Consider the following 27,509-nt stretch of genomic DNA (forward strand, 5'->3'; position numbering starts at 1 on the left):
CTACAACATTCTTGAACCTGTCTTAACTGTTAGGGATGTGGCTCGGCGGTCATTTTTATAACTATCCCATGACCTAAAAAAAAAGTTTCAAAATACGAGACACAGAATCACTTAACCCTATAAAGTACCTAACGCTTAAGGAACTGACTCAAACTCCAGGAAGTGGCTGTGAGGACAGTGTGGCAGGAAATGACAGAAAACCTGAAAACGGAACTGAAGCAGCTGCTCAGTTTCTTGCCCTGAAGTGCCAGCAGCTGGAGAGGCTGCCGGGTGTGGACTTGAAGAGCCAGAGCTGCGAGCTCGCACAAACAGTAGTAAAGGTGGGTACTGGGAGCTCTGGGAGACTTGGGGAGCACAGGGCCCTGTGGAAGAGAAATCTGCATAGCACTTAGTTCTTGTCGAGGGAGGGCCCTGCCAATAGGTGTTGAACTTCTGATGGCCATAAGGCCTGGGCTGTGGTTGGCAATGAGCATCTGAAGAGAGGACCAAGGAAATGGCCTGCACTCAGGAAACATGATTGATCAGCCATCTAGGACTGTGGGTCCAGGCAAGTGTGCCCTGAGTTCTACTGATGTTGTACACAGCCCACTCTAAGGACTGGCTGCCCCTGGGCATGAAACTAAAAACACAAAGTGGACTTTTGTATCGTCTAGCAGGGACACAAAATGCACATGGGAAATGTAAGGGAACAGGAATTAACCCCATGTGAACACTGGTGCTGAGCCAAGTGCTTTTAGGAGCCAAATGCAAGCTTGATTATTCAGCGAGGGTAACTCTCTGTTTGTGGGAATCCCAGAGTGTCAGAGACAGGCAGCTATAAACTCTTCACTATTTAACATTGGGGAACAAAATCACAGTAATCAGTGATCTGTCAAAGAATTTAATAATTGTGAATTGCTTAGTGTAGTATCTGGTTAAGTGATGTATACTGTGTTGCGTAACTGGCTGTGGTCCCACAGGGGCTGTTATATTACCGAGGTGTCTATGGACTGTTGATGCCATAAGATAACACTGTCCTCAGGCACTGGATGTGCCTGGCATTCTCTGTCCTTCACCATATTATTCTCTAGCCTTCTACTTCAAGTTGGCCATGTTCTTGACTAGTTATCAATAGTACAAGCATATTAAATTATTTTTATCTTAAAAGTGAGTATGAGGGGCTGATGGGAGAGATGGGCTGATGCCCGGGGTGGGGTTGGGAGATAGAAGGACAGAGGATGAGACCATCGGACCTCGCTGCTTCCTTATTGCTCATGAATATAGTTGACTTCTTCTTTCCAGTTTCCCTGTGTTGCAGGGCAGCCTCAAAGCCAGGACATGCCAAACAGAGGCCATAAGGATGTGGTTCACAGGTCATCTTTACCTGTTCTAACCCCTATCAGTAGCTATTGCCAAGTAGGGAAGGAATTGTTCTTAGTAGCTCACCAGACTCTTGGCCTGGTTAACTCCCCACTTCCCCCATTGCCCCTTAACACATCTCTAACCCACCTACCTCAGATTTCCCCATGGATGATCTTCTAGGGGTTACCAGAAAATAGGGGCAAGGGTGGAGGTTTCCAGGTGAATCTAGAAAGTGGAAACCTAGATAGACAGAGCCCTTGGATGGGTAGTTGAAGAGGGTCTCCTTTAGGAGGAAGTGATGAACACCAGGAAGGCCTCCTGGTAGTGGAGGTTCCTGAGAAAGAAGGATGAGCAGGGACTTGCTAGCAAGTAGGTAGGAGCTGAACCAGGAAGTCCCAAAGGCTACCAGGGCAGATGGGCATCATCCCTTGTTACCTCTCTACATCTCTGTTCAGAAGCCCACAGTGTGACTAGACAGGTCTTCCTCACGCTCACTTGGCAAGGCTCAATAAAACATGGGTGTCCAGTGGAGGAATGATTGATACCCCATCAAACTAGTCTTCTCCAAAGACTTCTGTAATGTTTACTTGGTTGGTAAATTCCACACTGTGTTCCAAAAAAGGGACTTGTTACATGCTGTGTTTGAATATTTATCTTTTTAAGTGTAGTTGGACAATATTTTTAATTGAGTGATAAAACATACAGCATTGGTATTTTCTTTCTTAGAAAATTGAGATTCCTGTCATTTAATGTTTCCCATGCATCAACCAGTGTGGATATTTCAAACAGTTTTCCCTACTGATGATCTACCCCTGTGCAGTAAGTGACCAGTCTTAGAGTGAATGTGGGACAGTATTCCATGGACAGGTGAAAATTTTTTTCAATGTAGCTAAGCAGATTATAGACAGGAAGGACACTGGACTCATTTATGTCTTCACAGCTAGAAAGGAAACCATGGAGAAATCTGAGGGAAAAGCCACCACAATCCTGTAGTGAGTATCTTATGACCACTGGTCACCCCTACATTGTGAACAGCCCTGGCACTTTGATAGAGGTTGTTGACTGTTACCTACGTCTGTATGGACGTCTCTGCAGATGTGGGTGGACTCAAACTCTTAAATAAATCCCACTCCTTTCTCTTCTAACTGAGAAGTTCCTCTAGAACTTCTATCAGCTTTGTTTCAGCTCTTGTTTTCGTCTAAGAAGGGCAAGAAACATCCAATTCCTATACAGTTGACTTCGGCATACTTATCATCCTTTCTCTCAATTCTGTTTTCATTCCTAATTATTTCCATCATCCATCACCCTCAGATGTGGAAGTCTGTAGTGGGGCATGATGTATCTGTTTCCGTGGAGACCCAGGGTGATGACTGGGACACAGACCCTGACTTTGTGGTAAGTAAGGAAGTAAGCCTTGCTTGGACAATGTGGGGGTGCATCTCAGCCACTCTGACCTTTGAGGGGGCTTAGAAAGGACTAGCTGAGATTAGGATAGTCTTCACGGTGAGACAGATGGGCAGAACCATTAGCTGTCATTATTAAAATGCATGGTAACTGGTGATGAGCATAGAAGGACACAGGTATGAGTGCATTTGATAGTGAAATTGAGGGGCTAGGTCACTCTGTCCTGAAGTTGAGGATCAGTTGAACCTGGAACTCTTCTGGCCTGTGATACATGATTTGAAATGTCATGGGAGACCTACAGAGCAAAGAGTTGACCTACAGTGATTCAGAGTAAGGAGGGACCTGTCAAGGATCACTAGCTGAGTTTTAATTCTCATGTGGGGTTGAGAATAGGATAACTGCAGCTATGAGTGAGAGCAATGCAGGGGACAGAGAGGGTGAGGGTCGATTGTGAGGCTCCTTGCAACATAGCACATTTCTTGCTGACGGTGTTGCATGCTGTCTTTTTAAGAATGACATCTCTGAGAAAGAGCAACGGTGGGGAGCCAAGACCATCGAAGGCTCTGGACGCACAGAGCACATCAAGTAGGTGCCGGAAGAACTGGGAGGGGAGGTGTGTCCCCTGAAGAGCTGATGAAAAACCTGCAGGCTCTGGGGCACGTGTGGCACGAAAATAGCCATGTCTGTGAATCCTGGTGTTTATTTATTTACTCTAGACACTGTCTCCGAGTGTCCCTTTGTCTTCATGTGTTTCCACTTCATCTCGCTCGTCATCTGCTGATAATAATAATAATAATAAATTATTATGTGTCTTTTATATAGGACAGCTCTATCATCCTCCCTCAGAGTAGTTTGTTGTTTTAACTATCTCCCTTCCTTTGTTCAGATAGGAGGTAGTCAGAGAAGTGGCACAAATGCTGAAGTTCTGTCTATCTTTCTGTCTGTCTGTCTATCTATTTATCTATCTATCTTTCCATCTATCAATCATCTGCCGTCTATCTGTCTGTCTATGTATCTATGTATCTATGTATCTATGTATCTATCTATCTATCTATCTATCTATAATCTATCCACCTATCGTCTATCAATCTACCATCTATCTATCATCCATCTATCTATCATCTATCAATTATCTATCAAATGCCATTCACCCATCCCTTCACATAAATATAGAACATGTGCTTAGAGTGGAGGGTGACTTCCAATGGGTTAAGAAGACTTCAGTGCTGGGTGTGGTCTTACACATCTTTAATTCCAGCACTCAGGAGGCAGAGGCAAGCAGATCTCTGTGACTTCAAGGCCAGTCTAGTCTAATGTGAGCTCCTGGTCAGTCAAGACTACATAATGAGACCCTGTCTCAAAAAGAGAAGGCATCAATATAATGTCAAAGAAAGACCTCTCCCATAAATGCTGTAGTAAGGACAATATCTGTAGTTGGTACAGTGACTTGAGCTACACATTTGCATTGGACTACTTGATAGAAATTGGGGACCATTAATGTTAATATAAAGAAATATGACATTTGGAAAAGCTGATGACTAAAACCATTTTAGCAATGATGTTTAGTCTTCAGGACAACGATCCAAGTTTCATTTTATCTAAAATGTGGCAATGTAGCTCAAGTGGTAAAATTTTTTTCCTAGCATGCATGAAGCCCTGTGTTTGGTTCCAGCACCAAATAAAGCTAGGTATGGTAGCTTGTGCTTGTAATCCTAGCATTGGATGGTGGAGGGAGGTAGCTTGGGGTGAGTGATGGATGCAGAAGGTTCAGAAGTTCAATGTCAAGGCTAGCCTGGGTTACACTGTGTGGATTATAACGTGTTAGCGGTTGACTCTGTGTTACCAATAATGCACCGGTGTCCCATTAAGGAAAGAAAGAGAATCACTTTTCCTTGTTTAAGGAAGAGAGTCTAGATTTGAATTCTCTACTTTATGCTCTCTGTCTTCTTCCTCAGTTGGTCTGCTGTATGTGTCTCAGTCTCTTAGACTGGTAGAAGGCTGAATTGTGAGTCTGTGTGTCCCTGTGTCTGTGTGTCTATCTGTCTTGTGTGTGGCTGTTCTGTGACTGTGTGCCTGGTGTCAGGATCTCCCTAGCAAAAGGCTCTGCTCTGTCTTTATTGAACTGCATAGAAAGCTTCACTTGAGGGGGAAGGAGTGAGGAATACTTAACAAAAATCTTCAACAGAGTTGAACAAGGGATAAAATCACTGGCTCACTGGCTCCAACAGACCCAGATAACAAATACCATTGGTTAGCAACCAGTACCCATAAATGGATACTTTCAACCTTTATGATTGATTTTAGGAAGTTGCTTTCAACTTCCGTATTTGCTGCTGTCAGCAAATGAGACACAGGCGTTCCTCTGGGTCAGGGGCTCGGAAGAGGACATAACTTAAGGTTGCAGCTGTGCATTAGCTTAGGTTGTCAAAGTTGATTACACAACAGGTAAGTTTGGTTGTTACATTGTTCTCTTAAAGTCAGGCTTAACAGGCTAGCAGTCTTAAGTGGTAAGTGATGTCAAGGCATATTATTAACTTTGGCTGCCAGGTCCAGCAAAAGTTTCAGTCTCTAAGGATGTAAGAGATATTTTTAGAATATCGTATCACCACAATACATGAGCATACCTAGGGTTTTCTGTGGAATGTTGTCCTTGGCACCCAAGAGATACGTACCTCTCTCCCATGGACTAGACAGCACCATCTAACCAGGACTATTAGCTTTGGAAAGCCCCAGATGGCCATATTTTAGTAGCAAAGTAAACACAAAGTAAAGTAAGAATGGAAGTTGGAAAGTAATGACTCAACATTACTCCTAAATATGGCAAGATTAAGACAGTTTTCAGTTCTATGCCCAGCTCCTCCTCCCACACTCTAACAATATTCTGACCTCATTTCCCCTAGATTTTCAAAGGTGTCAGTGATGACCACATTGCAGCAGCCATAGTCTTAGGAGACTTGGTGCATGTTTGTGCAGATCTGGAACATGACTGAACATCATTCAGACATAAATGGTTTGACTTACATAGCTAAATATTATTCTTTTAAAAATTTATTTTTATATGAATGGCTCTTTTGTCAGTATGTATGTCTGTGTACCATGTGTGGGTCTGATGCCCGTGGAAGCCAGAAGAAGATGTTGGATCCTCTGGAACTGGAGTTACAGATAGTTGTGAGCTGCCATGTGGATGTTGGGAATCAAACCATGTGGGTCCTCTGGAAGAGCAGCTCTTAATCATTCAGCCATTTCTCCAGGCCCAGCTGAATATTAAACAAATCAAGCAATTCTGGAAAGTACATAGTGTGACAAAGGAAAAGAATAGGAACAGGGCCTTTCCAGATGCTTCCTTAGTATTCATGCCCCTGAGAGCTCACAGATCCAAGAAGGTTGAAGCCCTTTCCTTTTCTGAGTGAAGGCCACGCACTCTGGAGTTCTGAGAACTGCTCAGATGAGAAAACACTGTCATGGTGCTTTCCCCACCAGTGTCTACATCTTGCATATTAGGTTAGAGCAGTGTGAGGACTGCTAAAATCCTGCCATGAGCCTATTAGAAGAGCTTGCATCCGGAGGGGTTTGCATCAGTTCCCAGCTCTGTCATTCCCAGCAGTGTGAACGTAGTCAGCCCTCATGTTTCAGTAGCTCATTTTACTAATTCATGGGGATAATAGCAGCTACCCTAAAGGTTTATGTTTAGAATTCAGTGAGTAGTATACATGAGTGTCTGCTGGTACTTAATATTTCTTAGCACTTTGGTGATGTTATTTCTATACTCTATTAAAACAGACGAGTTTCATCATTTCCATCCCCAACCCTAACACAAGCATGCAACAGCTGGTACCTTCCTTCTTCCTAAATGGTGTTGACTCAGAGGGCTGCATGGCATAGTACTGCACACATCGTTTTGACTTGGTGTGGGACTCTGCATATCAAACTGACTGGATCTGTATCCTCCATAGTGAACGTTGGAGATATTTCCACAAAGGCTTACTTGTCTATATTTGTAAGGCCTTTAAGGAACAAAAGCTTGGATCCCCCTGGGAACAGGCTACCTGACCTTGGACAAACCTTTTACCCTCTATTGTGTTCAATTTCCCCATCCACATCAAACAGCCCTCCAGGGGACATTCCCATGCAAAGTCTCTCCAATGTTCTTTGCTCAGTGCCCACTAAGCACACTTCATGGTCAAGTGGGAATCACCAAGACCCTGGGAGAGGAGGAGAAACAGGAGGGGAGAGTACTTGCCCAACCAGGCTGACTCAAAACAGGAAGAGGAAGTGACTGTGGTTCTTAGTAGGCGTTTGGTCTGCCCCTCACCACTGTGTTTCTTTCAGGTCAGCCTTGAATAAATTTAGTCTGGGGATGGCTTTCTAATTCAGAGCCGAGCTTAAGTGATTCTTCCATCTCTCTTCAGTTGTAGAGAGAAATGGCCCAGTGGTCAAGGGCTGTCACCCCGCTGTGCTCCCCGTGCCTGTCTACTTTTCTTGCTATCTTTCCCCTTGACCAGTGAAGCATCCTTACCACCCCCAAACAGTGATGTTTAAACTCTCTGTGGGAGAGGTTGGAGGGTTTTGTCTGGTGTTCGTCTGCTTGTATAAAATAAAATGAAACTGAAAGCCGGGCGGTGGTGGCGCACACCTTGAATCCCAGCACTCAGGAGGCAGAGCCAGGCGGATCTCTGTGAGTTTCAAGGCCAGCCTGGTCTACAAAGCAAGTTCCAGGAAAGGCACAAAGCTACACAGAGAAACCCTGTCTTGAAAAACCAAAAGAAAAAAAAAAAAGTAACGGAAAAACAACAACATGGAAGATATAAGCACAATTTTCGCTTTTAGATTCAACAAACACAAAATCACCATGTAAAACTCTTGATCATGTTTCTGAAACCATACTCTTGATTTCTATCTTCTTCTCTTTGTAGAAAAGAAACAAGTCAGCTCCCAGAATGCCCAGCGAACAGTGATGTGCACTGTTGCTTAAATCTTAATTGGTATTATAAAAAACCCAGAACCAGATACTGGGGTCAATGCTGAAAGATCAGAGAGACAGAGGAACAAGCCACAGCCACCACCTCTGACCTCTAGGACTCCTTAGCCTGAAAAGGGCTTTTTAGTTCCTGTCTCCTTGTGCCTTATACACCTTTCTCCGCCCAGCCATCACTTCCTTCTTAGTGCTGGGGTTAAAGGTGTGTGTGCTTCCCAAGCAAAGGCATGAGATCTCAAGTGCTAGGATCAAAGGTGTGTGCCACCACTGCCTGGCTCTGTTTCTCTCCTAGACTGAGTCAATCTCATGTAGTCTACAGTGGCTTTGAACTCAGAGATCCAGACAGATCTCTGCCTCCTGAGTGCTAAGATTAAGGACGGTGTGTGCCACCACTGCCTGGCATCTATGTTTAATCTAATAGCTTGTTCTATTCTCTGATCTTCATGCAGGTTTTATTAGGGTACACAATATATCACCACACAGCACTACACTGGACAAGGCCTTCCTGTGCTTCCTGAAGCCTTTAGATTAGGTCTCACTGAGAAATAGCTATAAGTATCTGCCTCAGCGGCTTACCTGATTTCTGTGTCCTACCATTTTACACAAAGTAGAAATGAAGAATAACACAGTGCCAGAGTACTAAAATAGAATCCCAGAGGCCCAGGGATGGGTGCCAGATCTGCTCTGCCAGCACTCAGGGCATTAAAGAGAATAATTTCACCACTCTGCCTCTGTTTACCCATGTGAGTAGAGATATTAATACTGGCCCTACTTACCTCACAGGGGTACTGTAAAGAATCATAGCTATGCCAGGTGGTGGTGGCGCACGCCTGTAATCCCAGCACTCGGGAGGCAGAGGCAGGTGGATCTCTGTGAGTTTGAGGCCAGCCTGGGCTACAAAGCGACATCCAGGACAGCCTCCAAAGCTACAGAGAAACCGTGTCTCAACAAACAAACAAACAAACAAACAAACAAATAAATAAATAAATAATTTTTTTAAAAAAAAGAACAAAAAGAACCAAAGCTATAACATGAGAATATAGGACAACATTTATTGTGTCTTGTCATGCTTGTCTTTACTAGATTATAATGTGGTTCTGATAGCACAGAAAAGATATTCATTCTTGATTTTAACAATTTGTCTAAGGATATAGACATAAGATAGACAAATATTTTGAATTCAACTCAGTCTGAATCTATGGGCTGACTACTTATCCACTATGTCATACTATTTCTATTAAACCCATTTTTGTCATGTCCATGATTCTCTTTTTAAAATGGAATGTGAATTCCCATGATCAACTATCACCTTTCCCTGAGGCTGCTGTTCTGTTGAAAGCAGCTGATTATGCCATACTCACTGCATAAGCATGGGCCTCTTCAGGAGTACATTCATTTAATACTCTCTTATTTAAAAAAATCAAAGTTGTTAATGTGTAATAATTATAAACAAATGGTTTGGTGAATTTTGTTAATACTACAAATAACTACCAATGCAGTCAGGACATGGAAGATTTCAGTTATGACTAAAAGTCCTCTGTGTCTCTGTAGTTGGTGCCCCCTTGCCCAGTCCACACATAAATGCTGACCTATATCTTGTCAGTGTTGGGTAGTTAGTCTGGTCTCTCTAGAGTTTCAGTAAATGAATAACATAGACTACACTCTTGCATTGGCCTTTTTTTTTTTTTTTTAACTTAGAATGTTTTTGAAATCAAGCTAGAGCATTGTATACATTGGTCTTTTATTTCTTGTCAAATAATGTCCATTGTGTTTATTCGTGGCTCTGTTGTTGGACATCTACATCTATAAGCCTATCAAGAGCCCTTGAACACAAATCTCTTTGTTGACATATATTTTTATATTTCCCAGGGTATAGTTAAAAATCTAATTGTTTATATTCATATAGTCAGTGTGTGTTTACCTTTTGAGAAACTGCCAATCTGTTTTCCAAAAGGAAGCTAGCATCATTGATTTTTGCCAGTCTTTGCCAACACAATATTGTTGGTAGTTTGAACTTTTGTAGTTTCTGTTTTTTCACTCTTTTGGGGGTCACCATCTAGCTCCTAAGTAAGTCACACAGGGAGGCTTATTCTTAATTATGAATGCCTGGCCTTAGCTTGGCTTGTTTCTTGCCATCTTTTCTTAAATTATCTCATCTACCTTTTGCCTCTGGGCTTTTACCTTTCTCTATTTTTGTATACCTGTCTGTTTTACTCTATGGCTGGTTGTGTAGCTCAGTGGTTGGCTCCTGATGTCCTCCTCCTCCTCTCGATCCTAGATCTCTCTTCTCCCAGATTTCTCCTTCTATCTATTCTCTCTGCCTGCCAGCCCCGCCTATCCTCTCTCCTGCCTTGCCATTGGCCATGCAGCTCTTTATTAGACCATCAGGGGTTCTAGACAGACACAGTAACACAGCTTCAAAGAGTTAAACAAATGCAACAGAAACAAAAGTAACACACCTTAAAATAATATTCTCCAACAAATTTTAGCCACTCTGTGGGTATGTGGTGATTTTAATTTGTATTTCTTGGGTGAGTAAACTTTATTAAGTGTTCTGCATATGCGACCCATGTCTCTTCATCCATCTTCTTTCTGGAATATTTCCTCACCTTTAAAATGAACTGTCTTCTACTGTCCTGTTACTGAGTTCTCTGTATACTTTATAAACAGATCTTTTGTGAGATGTGTGTTCTATAAATATTTACTCAAGAGTAATGATGGCTCTTTTAGTTTCTTGGTGATATTATTTTGCAGGCATGAGATTTGAATTCTGAGGAAGTCTAATTTATATAAAAAGACTTTTATAATTAGTTGGTTAGTTTTTTGTTTGTTTATTTGTTGTTGTTGTTGTAAAAAAAATTTTACCTCAAAGTTGTGAAGATCATCGCTAACATTTGGTTCAGTTTAAATTTTTTTTTTTTTTTTTTTGTATGTGGAGCTGAGGATCAAACCCAGGGCCTTGCACTTGCTAGGCAAGCGCTCTACCACTGAGCTAAATCCCCATCCCAAGAACAAAACCAAACTTTTTTTTTTTCTTTTGGTTGAGACAGGGTCTACTCACTTGGTAGCCCAGGCTGGCCTCGAACTCCCAGAGATCCGCCTGGCTCTGCCTCCCAAGTTCTGGGATTAAAGGCGTGTGCCACCACCGCCCAGCTAAAATTTTTATCTTTAATTTTTATGTGCTACATGAAGTTGAAATCAAGGTTCATCTTCTATGGATATCCAGTTGCCAAACACAATCCAAACTGTCCTTTTCCCACTGACTTGGCAGGTTTCTTTGACCTTCTGTTGGTGGATTTCTGGACTCTATTCTGCCTCATTAAGCAATGTGTTTGCCCTGGCAGCATAGCTACCACAGTGCAATGACTGTTGTAGTTGTGTGGTAAGTCACTGAAACCAAATAGGCCTCCAACTGTACACCCCTTAAATTTTTTCTTACTGTCCCAGGATTTTATCTTATTGTATTGTATTTTGATACAAAAATCTTAATTCCGCTTTAATCTTTTTTTAAAAATTCATCTCTCATACAATAATACATCCTGAGTGCAGTTTTCTCTTTCCCCACCCCTCCCAATTTTCCCTCCCACCTCCCCTCTCCCCCAGATCCACTCCTCATCCATTTCCCTTCAGAAAAGAGCAGGCCTCCCAGAGACATCCAGTGAACACGGCATAGCAAGATACAGTAAGACTAGGCACAAACCCTCACATCAAGGCTGGAGGCAACCCAGTAGGAGGAAAAGGGTCCTAAGAGCAGATAAAAGGGTCAGAGACCAAATCCTGCTATTAGGAGCCCCACAAGAACACCAAGTTCCATGGCCGTGACACATATGCAGAGGACCTGTGAGCCCTGCTTAGTTGATTCTGTGGGCCACGTTCTCCTGGTGTACTGGATCCCTCTGGTTCCTATAATTTTCCCTTCCCCTCTCCCTCGAAATTCCCTGAGGTCTGAGATGAGGGACCTGTCTGTTCCAGGGTTTTATAATTTTATACGTTTATAGTCAAGTAGTCAGGTCCTGAGGGGGGAAAAAGCCTATTGGGATTTTGATTGGGATTCCACTGGAGATATAGGTCACTAGGAGGACAATAAACATGTTGGTGGTATTGGGTTTTCTAATCTATAAACCTGAGATAGTCTTCTACTAATTTAGATTTTTTTTTCCAGAAGCATTATTCAGTGTTCAAGTCTTAATCATATTTTATTGAAGTTCCCCTAAAACATTTCATGTTCTGTCATGAATATAGCTTACTTTTAACTTTCAGTTTTCAAATGTTTGTGGCTGGTAGATAAATGCATTTGACTTTGATAAGTAACTTTGTATCCTGTAACCTTGCCACGAGTACTTAATAGATCTGGTAGCTTCTTTGTGGATTTAGGCTTTTCTAAACACGTAGTCATATTGGGTTTTTGTTTGTTTGTTTGGTTGGTTGGTTCGTTGGTTTTTGTTTTGTTTTGTTTTTTCGAGACAGGGTTTCTCTGTGTAGCTTTGGAACCTGTCCTAGAACTCACTCTGTAGCCCAGGCTGTCCTTGAACTCACAGAGATCTGCCTGCCTCTGCCTCCTGAGTGCTGGGATTAAAGGCTTGTGCCACCACTGCCTGGCCATATTCTTTGTGTATAAAGACTTTATAGGCAGACTCATTCAGCTTTATGCCTTCATTTTTATTTTCTAATCAAGCCCCAAAGAATGGTCCTTTCTCCTCTTTTGCGTTTGAAGTCCTGAATTTTGCTTGACTCTCTTGCTGTGTCAACACAAGCCATTTGAAAACTTAAAGCAGGGACAGTGTGTCAAAAACCTCTGAGGTCTGACATTTGGCACCCTGACTGTAACGTGTTCTTTTCCTGTGTCTCCCCTGTCTGTCCACTGTCACCATACATGAGACCATTTGTGTCCCCAGAGCCTGGCAATGCTTCACACTCCAAGTTATGTAACTGATATTTATTAATGATTAATAAATGATTATACATTAAGACCTACTCAGGATGGATTCAGCTATATGGTAAAGAAATTAATAAGAAGTTGGGCTTTCGGTTGGGTGTGGCTACAGATGCCTGGGATCCCAGCACTTGGTGTATGGGGAACTGGCAGTTTAAGGCCATCCTTGACTACATAGGAAGTTAGAGGCGATCTTGGGTTTCATGAGACTGCTTCTCCATGGACAAAAACACAAAACAAAAGAAAATATTTTGTAAATTTTTTTTTTGCCCCAAACATTTTCATTCAAATAATGTCATCTGTTGGTACAATCTAACTAGCCTGCCACTGAGTAGGTGGATTTACATATTTTCTCAATTGAAAACAATGTTTGTGTCCAGCCCTTGATTTCTCACTTGAATACCTCAGCTGGGAACCTCGGACAGTCAGTCATTCACAAGCTCTGGGAGCCCAGTCCTTTTCAGGCACAGGCAGCTCCAAGGCTGCTGCTGATTTCTGCTTTTAGAGCTGCCAGAGGGGTCAGGTGAGGCATGGGAACACTGGGTGCCTCCAGCAGCAGGGATTGATTTCATCTGGTTCATAGCCAGTCCTCTAAAATTAACCATGCTAAAGCTGAAAGGCTTTTAAAAAGCAGTCAGTGAGATTATCCCTCTAGATCAGCAGGTGAGTCTAATCCTTCATGAAAGGAGATCATCTCCACTGTGAGATGGCCACTCTGCCTATAACCATTTCTGCTGGGCCTGAGCTATGGAGTCCCAAGGACAGTAACTACTCCGCAGACCTTTGCTTACTGCACAATGTCAGGTCTCTACAATTTAGAGTTCTCTCACCCAGATATTTCTATCTGGTCCCAGGGGTCCTTGCCTATTTCCAAATTTGTGAACCATTGCTGTCATTTGTTGGTATGGTGCTGATGGGTCCACTTTTATCTTCAGACTAAATAGACTGTGGCTCTCTGCCCTCTTTGGTGTTGCAGCCTCCATGGTAGCAAGGATGGAAATAAGCATAGACTAAGAGGAATGAGTGTCACTTACTGTCAGAGGTAGAGTCCCAATCCTAAATTATGGGACCTTTAACTGTCCTTACAGATGACAATGAGTGGGTTTTGTGGCTCTGTTTCTGTTTGTAATTCTCAGAAACCATCAGGCTTAGGTTGCAGAATGTTAATGCTTGACAAAAAAAAAAACAAAAACAAAAAAACAAACAAACAAACAAACAAAAAACCAAAAAAAACCACCCACCAATACTAATGAATGAATAAACTTACCCAAAACTGCATCAGTTTTAATGACTTCCATTGTGTCATTGAAAAGTAGCATTTCAATTTTCTAAGCTATTTTCCAATTATTAGCTATACAGAATGCTTGTTTTTGCTATTATCTGGAATGTTTCGATCACTAGATATTAAGTTTTGCCATATTTAAAAGTATTTTTCTGGGGTCGACTCTTAGAACTGTGGTCTAAAGGTATTTGCCTGTCTTTATGTGCTTCTTGAGACAGACCACCTAATTGGTTGAAGGCAGGTCTTTTCAGAGAGAGAGCAGTAACTTCTCAGTTATAAGTATATAGATATCATTTATTCTGTGACACATGAGAACGTGAGAAATGGGACTGAAGATGACAAGGATATGTTAGTGAGAAAGATGACAGACCACAAGATCTTGGCTTCTAGAGAGGTTACATCAGGCTATGTTGATTGTACCAACTTCTTACTCCAAGCCTGTCACTGACTCAGAGTTTTGCTACCAAAGATTTCTACTTTTCGGGGAAGGGGTCTGCTGACCTTCCTATATGAGGGGAGTCTCAGGTGTGTGGTGACTTGCAGCATTCACCAGCTGAGAAGCAAAGTGTCTGAGGAGCATGACATTCTCAAGAAGAAAGAGTTGGAGTCGGGGCCTAAAGCATCCCATGGCTATGGCAGTCGGTTTGGAGTGGAAAGAGACAGGATAGACAAGGTGAGTAGAAAAGGAGAGATCTATTTTAAAGAAAAAAAAAATGAAAAGCAAAGTACTAGCTTGTTGGTGCTTTGGTTTAAAATTTGTTCTAAATACAGTGTCCATTTGGGCTTTAAAGCAGAGTATCTATGTGCTGTTTATATCTTTTTTGCCCCCAATCTCAACACACAAGTTATAGATGGCAGAGAACAATCAAGACATTAGAGCAGCTGGCCTGTTACAGTTCCAAGTATACCATGACCCTGTGTGATGGACAGTTTTCACTGTCAACCCCACATAATCTGGAACCACCCGAGAAAAGGGAATCAGTGAAGGACTGTCTAGGTCAGACTGACCTTCGGTCTCGTCTGTTGGGGAGTGTCTTCATTACTTTAGCTGATGTGGGAAACCCACTGTGGGCGGCACCACTCTCTGGGCTTGGGCCCTGTTGTAGAAGAGTAGAAATGGAGAGGTAAGCAGCAAGCATACATACGCTTCTTCTCCCCCTTCTTTTGATTGAGGGTATAACTGGTTCCTTCAAGTCCCTGTCTTGACTTCCCCAAAGTCAAGGACCCAAACCTGGAACTGTAGCCAAATACAGCCTTTTTCCTTTAAAGTTTCTTTTGGGTGTTTTAATCATAGCAACAGAAACAAAACTAGGCCCCACTTAGACTGAAGAAGCAGGGAACATTAGTGGAGAAGGAAAAACAGGCTATAGAATTATTTGTTGCCTGTAAATGCTGTGTATTCTGCCTATATTGCAACTTCTGTTATTTTATCTTATTGTTATTTTTGATATGAGGATCAAACCCAAGGCCTTGTGCTTGCTAGGTAAGCACTCTACCACTGAGCTAAATCCCCAACCCCTGTTGTTTTCTTTACTGTAGCTGATCTCAACCCATAGTTTGCAACCCTTTGGGGTTCACATATCAGATATCCTGCATATCAGATATTTACATTATGCTTCACAATAGTAACAAAATTATAGTCATGAAGTAGCAATGAAATAATCTTATGGCTGGGGGGTCACTGCAGCTGGCACAAGGAACTAACTGTATTAAAGGGTCGCAGCATGAGGAAGGTTGAGAACCACTGCTTTACTGCATTATGTGATTATGTGTGCATGCCTGTTGTATGCATGTGTTGCATCTCGTGTATGCATGCGTGCAGGTTTCGGTGGTGTGGTGTGTGTGTGTGCACAGTGGAAGTCACAGCCAGATGTCAGATGTCTTCCTCTGCAGCTCTCAGCCTTGAGACAGGATCTCCTCTGAGTGTGAAGCTCATCATTGCAGCCAGACCAGTTGAGAAGGGAGCTCCCAGAATGTACCTGTCTCCACCCTTCCTTGCTGGGGTTATAACCACTCCAAATAAGGTCCATGCAACCATGCCTCACTTTTTTTGTAGGAGCTAGAGATTTGATCCTAGGTCCTCACATTGGAGAGCATGAACTCTTAGGCACTGAGTCTCTCCTCAGTCCTGTAGTCATCTTATATATACACTGGAAACTTCAGAATTCACTTTTGAACTTTGGTTGTCCAAATGGGTAAAGATCTAGGACAAAAGTACGTGGGTGATGGAGTCAAAAAGGTCAGCGTCCTCTGATGCACCCAGGCTTTGCTTCTTTGTTCTTCTCTACAATGCCCCTGTTTGAGCTCTCCCCCCCCCTTTTTTTTCCTCTCTCTCTTTCCGTTCCTTTGGGTTCAACACTGCTCTGACTATCTCTTCTCTGTCTTCTGACTTCCAGTACAATCCTGGAGACTTCTGAGCAGTGGCTCTTTAGTGACGTGAAAAAAAAGAATATGGCATGGGCATATGGCTCTAGAGAAAGTTACTGCATCCCTCATCATGGGTTCCTTGGCATCACTGTCAGAGGTTATAGATCTGACCCACAGTGGAATTTCTTGCATCCTAATAACCATTTGCCACCTCATCTATTTCTTAAGGTCACTCTGATCTTTTCTACACCATTCCTGATTTTTCTTAGAGTGCTGTGGGCCAGGAGTATGTTGCTGATGTGGAGAAACACTCTTCCCAGACTGATGCCGCCAGAGGCTTTGGGGGCAAATATGGAGTTGAGAGGGACCGGGCAGACAAGGTAAGCAGAAAACGTGTTTAAAGACAATAATGTCATGTGTAGCACACTTGGTTCTCAAAACATTAGAGAATTTCCTGCTGAGTCTTGGCTCTTCTCCTGATTGTCTTTGTGCAATTCTCTTATTGATATTTTACAAGTACAAATTGCATCACCTAAGCAATCCATGTGTCCATAGATCAAGAATCAAAGACTAGAGGTTGGGGAAGTAGCTCAGTTGGTGGCATGCTAGCCTAAGGTATGGGTACCACCCCAGCACCTCATAAACCAGGTACGTGGTATATACTAAATCCTATGAAGAAGCAGAGGATCAGAAATGTACTGTCTGCTTGCCCTCCTTCCACAAGTCCATTTGCCCATCAACTAAAGAATTACAGGGTAAGTGTGTATGCAGTCTACGGCAGGTAAGATTTATAGCAGCAGAGACAGCATGTAACACACAAAGCCAGAGCCCCCTGCATTACAAAGGGCATATGTCTAGAGAGAGCATATGATCTGCTTGCTCCACAGGGAGTCTGGGTTTATCCACTTCTTAACAGGGTGTGGAGCAAAGCTTGGCTCCACTTCTTGAATTTGTCTAGGCAGGATGCATTTAATGCTGGTTGTGCCATTTTAACAGCAAGCCCCTGACTAGGTGTGACACTGATGGAGACTTTTAAAATTGCAGAGAAGAAAACCCACAGGACTCTACAGGGCCTCCTTTTCAGTAATCCACAATGCAATTAACTCCTGACATGGAGTTTGCCCAGTCAAGCTTACCTAATGGGTTTTCTGTGGCCCACAATGGGGTGGGGAGGAAGTCAGCAGGCTGGCTGGGAGTGAGCCAGTGGCCTGCCAGTGAGGAAAAGCCTCAGCAATAGTAGGATTTCTTCTGGGTGAGAGTCCTGGAGCAAGCTGTCTTGGATCTAAGGTGGAAGCACCCAGGCATTAGCCTAATCTGGTCCAGGATCTCCTTCCCTCACTATCTGCTTATCCAAGAACTAACTGCCTTCTGTCTCCCCTCAAGTCCAAAGTCATCCTTGACTGTAGAGAAAGTTTGAGGCCAGCTTCAGGTATAGGATTCCCAGAGAAGGAGGGAGGGACGGAATGGAAGAGGGGAGCAGGGAGACCAGGAGACTAGCTCTTAAGATGCAAAACCCATAGATACTGAGCAAATAGGGACTCAGCTCCCAGGATGTTTTATGTTGTCCTTTTGAAAATGGTTGCTGTCTTTTAAGCCACAGCTGTCATAATCACCAACTGCAACTCTGTGGCTACCAGCAATTAGGCCACAAGGGCTGTGTAGCCAGAGGGAATTCTGTCCCCTCAGGTTCCAACTCTTGCAAAGCTATGAAGGGAATTTAACTAAACCTGTCTCTCTAAAGAACTCAAGATTCAAAGGTTAAGGTGGAATTCTGCACTTCAGAGAGGCTGAGTAGCAAGTAGCTCAAATCCTCTCCTTGCTCAAGTCCTCCAAACATACTTCTCCTCACCTCTCCTTAAAAACCCTTCCTGTCAGCTAGTTGCTGATTCAGCCTCTTTGAAGAGAATTCTACCTTAACATTTGACTCTTGAGTTCTTTAGAAGGACAGAGGTTTAATTAAGTTCCCTTTGTAGCTTTATTTTCCTCCAGCTATGTCCTTTGCAGCCTAACTGCTGCTGGTAGTGATGGAGCCACAGTTGCTGATTTGGACAGCTGTGGCTTAAAAGGCAGAAATAATGTTAAGAAGAACAATAAATGGCACCCAACATGGGATGCCAAAATATTGTTATTGGTTTTGACTCTTTTGGGGAGGCCCGCCCCCCAGCTCCCAAATAAAAGTCTCACACTGTGGTTTATTATTACTTAAGAATGCCTGCAGGGCCTTAGCTTGGCTTAGTTTCTAGCTAGCTTTTCTTAAATTATCCCCTCTACCTTTTGCCTCTGGGTTTTTCCTAGTCTTTCTCTCTGTCTGTCCTTCTCTCTGTCTGTCTGTCTCTTTTGGAGGGGGATTTCGAGACAGGGTATCTCTGTGTAGTTTTGGTGCCTGTCCTGGATCTCGCTCTGTAGACCAGGCTGGCCTCAAATTCCCAGAGATAGGTCTGTTTCTGTCTCCCGAATGCTGGGATTAAAGGCGTGCAACACCTCTGCCTGGCTTTTCCCGGTCTCTTACTTCTGTAAATCTTACTCTTACTCAGTGGCTTGCTGTGTAGCTGGGTAGCTGGCCCCTGGAGTCCTCCTTCTCCTCTGGCTCCTAGCTCTCCTCACTCCTCCATCTCTTTTTCTCCTCCTCCTCCTCCTCCCAGATTTCTCCTTCTATATATCCTCTCTTTCTGCGAGCCCAAATGAAGAGAGATGATTGGGATCTCTCTTTTTACTGTTGTAGTGGATAAGACACATTTAATATTATTTAAAGGGACCAGTAAACAGTGAAGTTAAGGATTATTCCCAAAGCTGAACAGCTACCAGTGTGGGAAGAGGGTTTGATCCCGAGGGGTCTCTGTCCAGACCACTCCTTTGTAACACTGTTTCTACTTTAAACCTCCAAGCCTAGCCACAGGTCTAAAACTGCCTCTGGGACAGAAATGAAAGTTAGGATCAGTCAGAGTGGGAGGAAGCAGACCTGGTCACTAATCATTTCTCTCTCCTCTGCAGTCAGCAGTGGGCTTTGATTACAAAGGAGAAGTGGAGAAGCATGCATCTCAGAAAGGCAAGTACCCAGCACCTTGGCCACCTGGCTGGCCTGCTCAGCTTGTCATGGCTCCCAGCCTTCAGCTCCCCACTGTTTGGGCCACTTTTCACTTCCAGTTATGAGCTGGCTTCTTTGGCTCTCCAATTCCTGCTGTGAGCTTGATCAAGTCTGCCTAATCCCTTCTTTCCCTGGTTGAAGATAAAATATTCTCCTTTGTTCTAGAATTTATTACCTTTAAAACTTAATCCACACCTTTGATGAGGAAACAGAGAGTGGGCTGCCAGTAGCTTGAGGCTATAAATCAGAGGATCTCAACCTGTGTGGTGGGACCCCTTTGGGGGGATTAAATGACCCTTTCATAGGGGTTGCCTACCAGATAGCCTACATACCAGATATTTACATTATGATTCATAACAGTAGCCAAATTACAATTATGAAGTAGCAACAGAAATAATTTCATGGTTGGGGTCACCACATGGGGAACTATATCAAAGGGTCACAGTATTAGGAAGGTTGGGAACCACTGCTGGAGAGTTTCATATTTTATGTTATTTTATAGTCTTAGGTTCACAGATTCACATGTTTGCTTAGTTTACTCTCCTTCATGGTCATTTATTTCCTTTATGGTTTGTAGTTTTATTTGTGAACATATTTCAGTGATAAAGGGGGTTACTTCCTTCTTATGGCCTGAGCTGAGTACAGAGAGTTCTTGTCCCCTTCTGGCTGAGGCTGAGAGATGTTCATAGTTACGTGGTCATGGACCATTTTTGTTGTTGTCGTTGGTTCTGTTTGTTTGTTTGTTTTGTTTATTTGTTTGTTTTTGAGACAGAGTTTCTCTGTGTAGTTTTTGTAGACCAGGCTGGCCTCTCAGAGAGATCTGCCTGGCTCTGCCTCCTGAGTGCTGGGATTAAAGGCATGTGCCACCACCACCCGACAACGGACGGACCGTTTTTTTTTGTTGTTGTTGTTGTTGTTTTTTAATTTTCTTTTTCATTGAGTTCAGTTTCTTCACTAGATGTAGTGAATAGAATTAATCTACTCAATTATTCTATTTTTTCTTAGGTTGGTTATAAAATACTGGTTTTTTTTTTCTTTCTTTCTTTCTTTTTTTTTTCCCCCCCTGGAGCTGAGGTCCAAACCCAGGGCTCTACCACTGAGCTAAATCTCCAACCCCTAAAATACTGTTTTTTAAGAAGTTGTCACTTGTAGTCTAGATAGCATAATACATTATAATATTTCCTTATGTTCTTTTTTTTTTTTTAAAACATTTATTTGTTTATTATGTATACAGAAGAGGGCGCTAGATCTCATTACAGATGGTTGTGAGTCACCATGTTGTTGCTGGGAATTGAACTCAGGACCTCTGGGAGAGCAGTTGATGCTCTTAACCTCTGAGCCATCTCTCCAGCCTCCTTATGTTCTTTTTAACCTTTGTAAAATTTGTTGTTATTGATATGGTCACTTTCATTTTGGGAATATAGTTTTCTGTTCTTAATAGATCATTTTTGCTATAGGTAATCAATATTATTTTTTAAAGATATAACTCTTAGCTTTTCTAATTTTCTCAATTGTTTATATGTTCTAAAAGTATATTAGGCTTTGATTCCTCATCATTTTTCCTTATATTTAATGTAGGCTTTGCTTTCCAATATGGGTAAATTACACATTTCCTCTCCATACAACTTATGCTGTACTCCACCAATTCTATGTGTATTTTAATTTTAATTAAGTATAAAATATTTTCTAATTTTCCTAGTGAATATTCTTTGACTTGTAAGTTATTTGAAAGTATATACTTCTGTCTTAAGGTTTCTGTTGCTGTGAGGAGATAGCATGACCATAGCAACTCTTTTTTCTTTTTTTCTTTGCTTTTCCTTTTTTTCTTTTTTTTTTTTTTTTTGGTTTTTGTTTTTGTTTTTGTTTTTGTTTTTCAAGACAAGGTTTCTCTGTGTAACAGCTCTGTGGAAGAGGCTGGCCAGAATTCATGGGGATCCGATTACCTCTGCCTCCCAAGTGCTGAGAATTAAGGTGTGTGCCACCACACCACCACTGCCTGGCACAAGCATGTATGTCCTCAGGCATGCGGAAGCCAGAGGTCAATACTGGGTGATTTCTTTGAACACTGTCCACCTTAACTATGGAGACAGGGTTTTGTAGCTGTGTGGTCGCTATAGGAGTGTGTGGGTTCATGAGGGTCCGTGGAATGAAGACACAGAGGCATCTTAAGAATGAATTTAGCCTATCATGGCTGCAGGGGGGTCCAGCCTTGAAGACTGGAGCACTCTTCCCTTCACCTAGGGCATATTATTTACTCTTTTTTACAGTTTAGATAGTGAAGTTCCATACTTTCAAAGCAAACCAAAAGGAGCTCCCAGAGACCAAATGCCAGGTGCAAATTACTTGAACTATCAGGTACCAAGGTTTTCTGGATTTCCTGGACCAAGTTTTGCATAGGCCTTTGATCCTGGGGAACTCTCTGATCCTTGAATCTCAGACAAGATTCACATGGGTAATAAGGGAAACAAAAGGGAAGAGAAACAAAAGGTGTGGTTAAACAAAGGAAGGATTAGGGCTAGGGGCTGCTCTCTGGAGCCAGGCCAGGAGCTCAGCAGGAATGCCGCCACAGGGTCTCTCCTTGAACCTGGAGATCAGAGATTTGACAAGACCAGCAGGTCACCAAGCTCCAGGCACCCTGTCTCTGCCTCTGCAGCTCTAGAATCACAGGCATACACTGTCACACTTAGCTTTGTATCTGGGCACTTGGGACCGGAACTCTAGTCCTCATATTTACATGGCACTGTACTGACTGACTCATCTCCCAACACCATCCATGTATATATTTTCTGAGATCAGTATTTAAGTTAATTTTTTAGCTTAAAATTCACAAATTATATAATTGAAGTAAAAACGAGTAGTTACATTCCACACCCAGAAGTAGGACTAGAGTTCCAAATGTTACTGGTAAAGTTTCCCCTTGGCAAAAACTGACACTAAAAGACACCTTGCCATTTCCTGTACAAGTGAGCAAAACTTTTCTAAACTTTTTTTTTTTTTTTTTTTTTGAGGACTGGGCAGACCCTCCTTCCCAGCTCCCATACCCACTCTTGAATAGATTTTAGAGACACAGACCCTAGGTCCTAATCCCAGTTCATTAAGTTTGGACTTCACAGTACTCTGGGCTTCTATGATGTCTGCTCACAGTCACCCTTGAACTTGTGTACTCCAACTCTTGTATTTCTTTCTGGAGGTAGGGTTACTTCATCCTTCCCTATCTTCCGTCTTTTTTTCTTCCTCCTCCTCCTCCTCCTCCTCCTCCTCCTCCTCCTCCTCCTTTTTGAGTTTCACTACTTAAAAAATTACTATATTCAGCTGAGATTTCTTTGTTTCGATGGGGTGGAGGAACAGTACACATCTCCTATGTCTGCATTTTGCCCTAGAGTTCTCTTCTCACATTCTCTATGCATAGCCTGTCCTTGAAGAAGGGAAAATATTGGGGGTATCTTCCTGTCTTGGGAGGGAGGTGAGGGAGTCGTCTCTATTTGAGCTCTGAGTGCACTCTGTCCTATAGACTTCTCTCCCCAGTGTGTTCCAGTGGCCCGAGGCCAGGCTCTCAGGCCTCCCATGTCTATTGCAGATTACTCCCATGGCTTTGGTGGCCGCTATGGGGTAGAGAAGGATAAATGGGACAAAGCAGCTCTAGGCTATGACTACAAGGGAGAGACAGAGAAGCATGAGTCTCAGCGAGGTAAGTTGGATTCAGAGGAGGGAGGTGACTAGGGAGCACAGGGTCCTCTTTCCTTCCTTTCTGGAGGCTGGTCCAGGGTCTCAGAATAAAGAGAGGGATGAGGAGACTCAACATGGATAGAAAGGACAGCAGGATTGGAAGCAGGACAGAGAAGGGGCAAGGAGCAAGGGGTGTGGGGAAGGAGTGGTGCCAGGCTGGGTGATGGGCATGGGCTGGCTTGGTGTGAGTATCACAGGCCAGTCAGCCTTGGTAAGGACAGAGAGCTCTTCCTTGGGACACAGCAGGGGTGGCTGGAAGGCTTGCCTGGTTTTCCTGTGTATTCCCTTGTTTTGCCCTGGCTGTCATTTCTCTTGTTTCCTCTTCCCACCTCTGTCTTCCTTCTCTCCTGAGTCCCCCCCCCCCACCCTTTCCCTTTCCTTGCCATCATCCATAGATCTCTGACCTCTGACATTTGCTCCCCTTTCTCTGCCCTCACATTCCTATCTCCAAGCCCTCCTGTTCCCCACCACTCCCTATATCCTAGTCTCATGTTTTCACTTCCAGAATGTTCTTTCCTACAGACTATGCCAAGGGCTTTGGTGGCCAATATGGAATCCAGAAGGACCGAGTGGATAAGGTACACACAGGACACCATGGTTTTAGGAGTGTCTCTATGGTAAAGGAGGTTTATGAAAGATAGCAAGAGAAAAGAGTTGCCAGAAGAAAAATGGAACTTTTGGAGCTGGATCCTGAGCCTGGAATGTTGGGCCTTAATACCTAAGATGCGTGAGTTCTACACCCTGAGGTTTAACTGAGAAGAGTGGAGGGTGGCAGAGTAAGAGAGGAAAGTTGGACACCAGGGAAATCCAACAAGACATGTCGGGCATTTCTTAAACTTGTCTTAAGTCTCTTCCTGCTCTGCATCACTGTCCGACAAGATCAGACATAAGCATCTTTTTCCAGCATAAGCAAGGGCCTTGCTTCCTTCTAGGTAACTAGGCTCAGAAACATGAAATTCCAAGTCCCCTGAGCTTTCAAAGAGGGAGCTGAGCCCACCTCTTCCCCCGGATAATATTGGAGAACCCAGTCCAACTGTTGCTTACTACAAGGCTACTGATGCCCCCCAGGGTGGCACTATACCCCTGTCCTGGCTCGTGGATCACTAACCCCTGCTTCATGTCACTGTACACACTATTCTTCTGTCTGCAGAGTGCCGCTGGCTTCAAGGAAATGGAGGCCCCAACCACCGCGTATAAGAAAACCACACCCATAGAAGCCGGTTAGTCCTCAGGGTTCCCTTCTGTGTGTCCTCCAGCCTCCTTTCTCTGCTGACTCTCTCTCCTCCAAGACTTCCCCATGTGTGCTTTTGACCTCCGAGATTAGCCAAGGAAGATGAGACTCTTGCTCTCCGAGTTCCAGAGTCTTGTCCCTGGAAAATCCAGACCAACTGGATGGCAAGAGGAGTAGAATTAGGAAGGAAGTAGGGGCAGAGACACACAGACAAGAGTGAGGTGTTACCTGGGACAGACCGGTGGAGTTGACCCTTGGCATGGGGAATAGAATGGTGGTGGGTAGAGACACAGAGATTTAAGGAATATGGACAGAGAAAGATGCTGCTTCAAGGACTCATAATTTTGGAAGGACAAATGGTCCTTTGGTCACATGGACTCTGGGGCTTCGGTACCATCAGCTCCCTAGGTCTTCTTGCTCTCTCACTACTTCCGTACTGTCCCCTCCATGAGCCATCTCCTCATCTTCTCTCCTCCTACATGTTTAGCAGATTTCTCTCCTTCCGATCTCAAGCTCTATCCCCCTCTCTCCACTCACCATCCAAGACACCCTTCATTTTTCTTGTCCTTGTCTGCAGCTTCCAGTGGTGCCCATGGGCTGAAGGCAAAATTTGAGTCCATGGCTGAGGAGAAGAGGAAGCAAGAGGAAGAAGAGAAGACACAGCAGATGGCCAGGCAGCAACAAGAGAGAAAAGGCTGTGGTAAAGATGAGCCGAGAAGCTCAGCAGCCATCAGAGCCTGCGGAAGAACCAGCAGTGCCAGTCCCATTGCCCAAGAAGATCTCCTCAGAGGTGAATGCCTAGTACTGGGGGGTCCAGGATCTCTCGCCTACACAGGAGTCTCTCGGGTGCCCAAGTGGTAGGCAAAAATAAATAAATACATAAGCATGTAAACAAACAAACAAACAAACAAGTAAACAAAAAGAAGGCAAATGTCTCCTTGTTGAGCAGAGTCTGGTGTACTTATCTTGGAGAAGATTCAGTATGTATAATTGGCCCCTGGAAGCAGGTCATGTAAAAAAAAAAAAAACAAAAACACAAAAACAAAAAACCAGCAAAGCCACCAAGTAGAGACTCTAATAGAGTCTAACAGATGGCAGGTCACCAGCTGCAACCAGTAGCCTTTGCTGTACCAACTAAAGATGGAGGAGGAGCCATCACCTCCAGTGTGGGACCCATCTTGAGGGATGTGTTGTACTGGACTAGCAGACAACACATTGGTAGGGTTCTTGGTAAGTATAAGAGAGAACATGGCGGGTGGGTGTTCTTCAGGTTTGGCCTCCAGCTGAGAGTCACCCACCACCAGAACCGACCGAGCCTGTGAGAAGCAGAAGGGAACGCCCTGTGCCTTCTCTGCCCAGGACGCAGACTCCACCACATAATCCCCTGGAGGTAAGTCTCAATTCCCACCCCATCTTCTCATGTTTGGGGCTGCATAGGGGCGGCCAGTCATCGGGCTTTGCTTGCTCTGGATTAAGCACTGAAAGTCTTGTATTCTGGAAATTCCCTGGTCCTGAGCAAACTTGGACAGCTGGTTCTCTTAGCTGTGGTATCCCAACAGGGTGCTTTTGCTTGTTTTGATGTTTCCCTGGTTTTCCAAAGACTCTGCCTTGCTTTCCACACCCCTCACCTCACACCTTGAGTGCCCTCCTGTAACTTCTGGGTAGGGGCTTTGAGAAGGCAAGTGTTTTAGGAGACTGGGGAATGAAGAACAGACCATTTCAGAGGAAAGGCTTCTAAATGGCAGGGAAGAGGTTGAGTGGTGAGGGTGTGAGCGACCCCATTAAGCCATCATTGTATCCGCCTGGCCCACACATCTCTCCTCAGGACAGCGAGGAGCCCCCAGCTCTGCCCCCTAGGACCCCGGAAGGCCTCCAGCTGGTGGCAGAGCCAGTGTATGAAGCAACGCCTGAGCAGGAGCCTGAGAATGACTATGAGGATGTTGGGGAGCTAGATCGGCAGGCAGAGGATGCAGAGGGAGACTATGAGGATGTCCTGGAGCCTGAGAATACCCCTTCTCTGTCCTACCAGGCTGGTGAGTGGGGCAAATGGGCACGGCAGAGCAGCTCCCAAATGAGGTCAGTTTCTGGGCATCAGGGATGGAGGAGGAATCTCCCCTCTCCTCCCAACAGGATCATGTCTGTTTGCCTTCTCCATATTGATGTTTCTGTTTCTCATTATTCAGGATTGTCAGCCAGGGCTGGTGGGGCAGGGACCTCTGCTGTAGCCCTGTATGATTACCAAGGAGGTAAGTTTGAAGCCACCTGAAGGGCCTGGTACCCCTGTGGCCCGATACATAGGAAAAGGGGGTGGGTTCTGAGGGTCAAGAAAGGGCTCAAAAGACTGGGCCCATTTCCTCCCTCCCTAAGGCTTAGAGTTGGCACAGGCAGGGACAGAGGGATTCCTGACTGACCATCTTAATGTCTCAACTTCCTCCCCAGAGGGAAGTGATGAGCTTTCCTTTGATCCGGATGACATCATTACTGACATTGAAATGGTGGATGAAGACTGGTGGGGGGGGGGGGCGTTGCCATGGTCACTTTGGACTCTTTCCTGCAAACTATGTCAAGCTCCACTAGTGACCAGCCCCATTGTCGTTTGCTACTCTGGTTCTTCATGTTCAAAGTGGCTCTGCCTCCCTCCACCCACTCCTCAGTACTGCTGCAAGGACCTAAGAGAACATTGTGGGTCCCTGAGGTTCAGACAGACCTCCCTCTCCTGCTTCATTAAGAGCTTTAGGCAAAGCCGGCATGAGGCAGGGGCCCTTCCCTCTGTGCCCACTATTCCCTGGAGTAGCTCATGGAATCATCCTGTGGTCCTGCCTCCTTCACCAACACCCCGCTTTGTTCTTCTCCCTCTTGAGTGCTGGTGTTCCCGTGTGTTGGCCTAGAGGGAAGCCTAGGCTGCCTGATTTACCTGGTAGTGCTTTTTGCTTGTTTTTCCTCCCATAAGAGACAAATTGGAATTGTCCTTCTGTTTAATACTAAAACTGAAAATAAAGCGAGACTGTGACTTAGCTTTGTACTAGGGTTAAGTGGTGCTTTTAGTGTGGGCCTCTCTGGCCCTGACTTTCCACCCCTCTGCCAGATGCACCCAGAAGACTCCCTCTAGCCTGGTGGTTAGGATGCAGTGCTCTTAGCACTGCCCAGGCCCTGTGCCTTAGGGGT

At 44.1% G+C, this 27,509-nt stretch overlaps 1 protein-coding gene across 1 annotated transcript; it reads left to right on the plus strand.

Moving 5' to 3' along the window:
* Window positions 1-252: 252 nt before the first annotated feature.
* LOC118575732 (hematopoietic lineage cell-specific protein-like) lies at window positions 253-26,979 on the plus strand. The gene is given in 16 exon segments (XM_036176156.1): window positions 253-320; window positions 2,653-2,736; window positions 3,257-3,330; window positions 14,479-14,608; window positions 16,572-16,682; window positions 19,294-19,348; window positions 22,965-23,075; window positions 23,636-23,691; window positions 24,264-24,333; window positions 24,922-25,034; window positions 25,036-25,134; window positions 25,615-25,734; window positions 26,170-26,377; window positions 26,528-26,590; window positions 26,784-26,857; window positions 26,859-26,979. Coding segments are annotated over 15 exon segments (1,431 nt in total). The 5' UTR covers window positions 253-320; the 3' UTR covers window positions 26,922-26,979.
* Window positions 26,980-27,509: the final 530 nt, after the last annotated feature.

The sequence above is a fragment of the Onychomys torridus genome, unplaced genomic scaffold (genome assembly GCF_903995425.1).
Source record: "Onychomys torridus unplaced genomic scaffold, mOncTor1.1, whole genome shotgun sequence".
NCBI classification, from domain to species: Eukaryota; Metazoa; Chordata; class Mammalia; order Rodentia; family Cricetidae; genus Onychomys; species Onychomys torridus.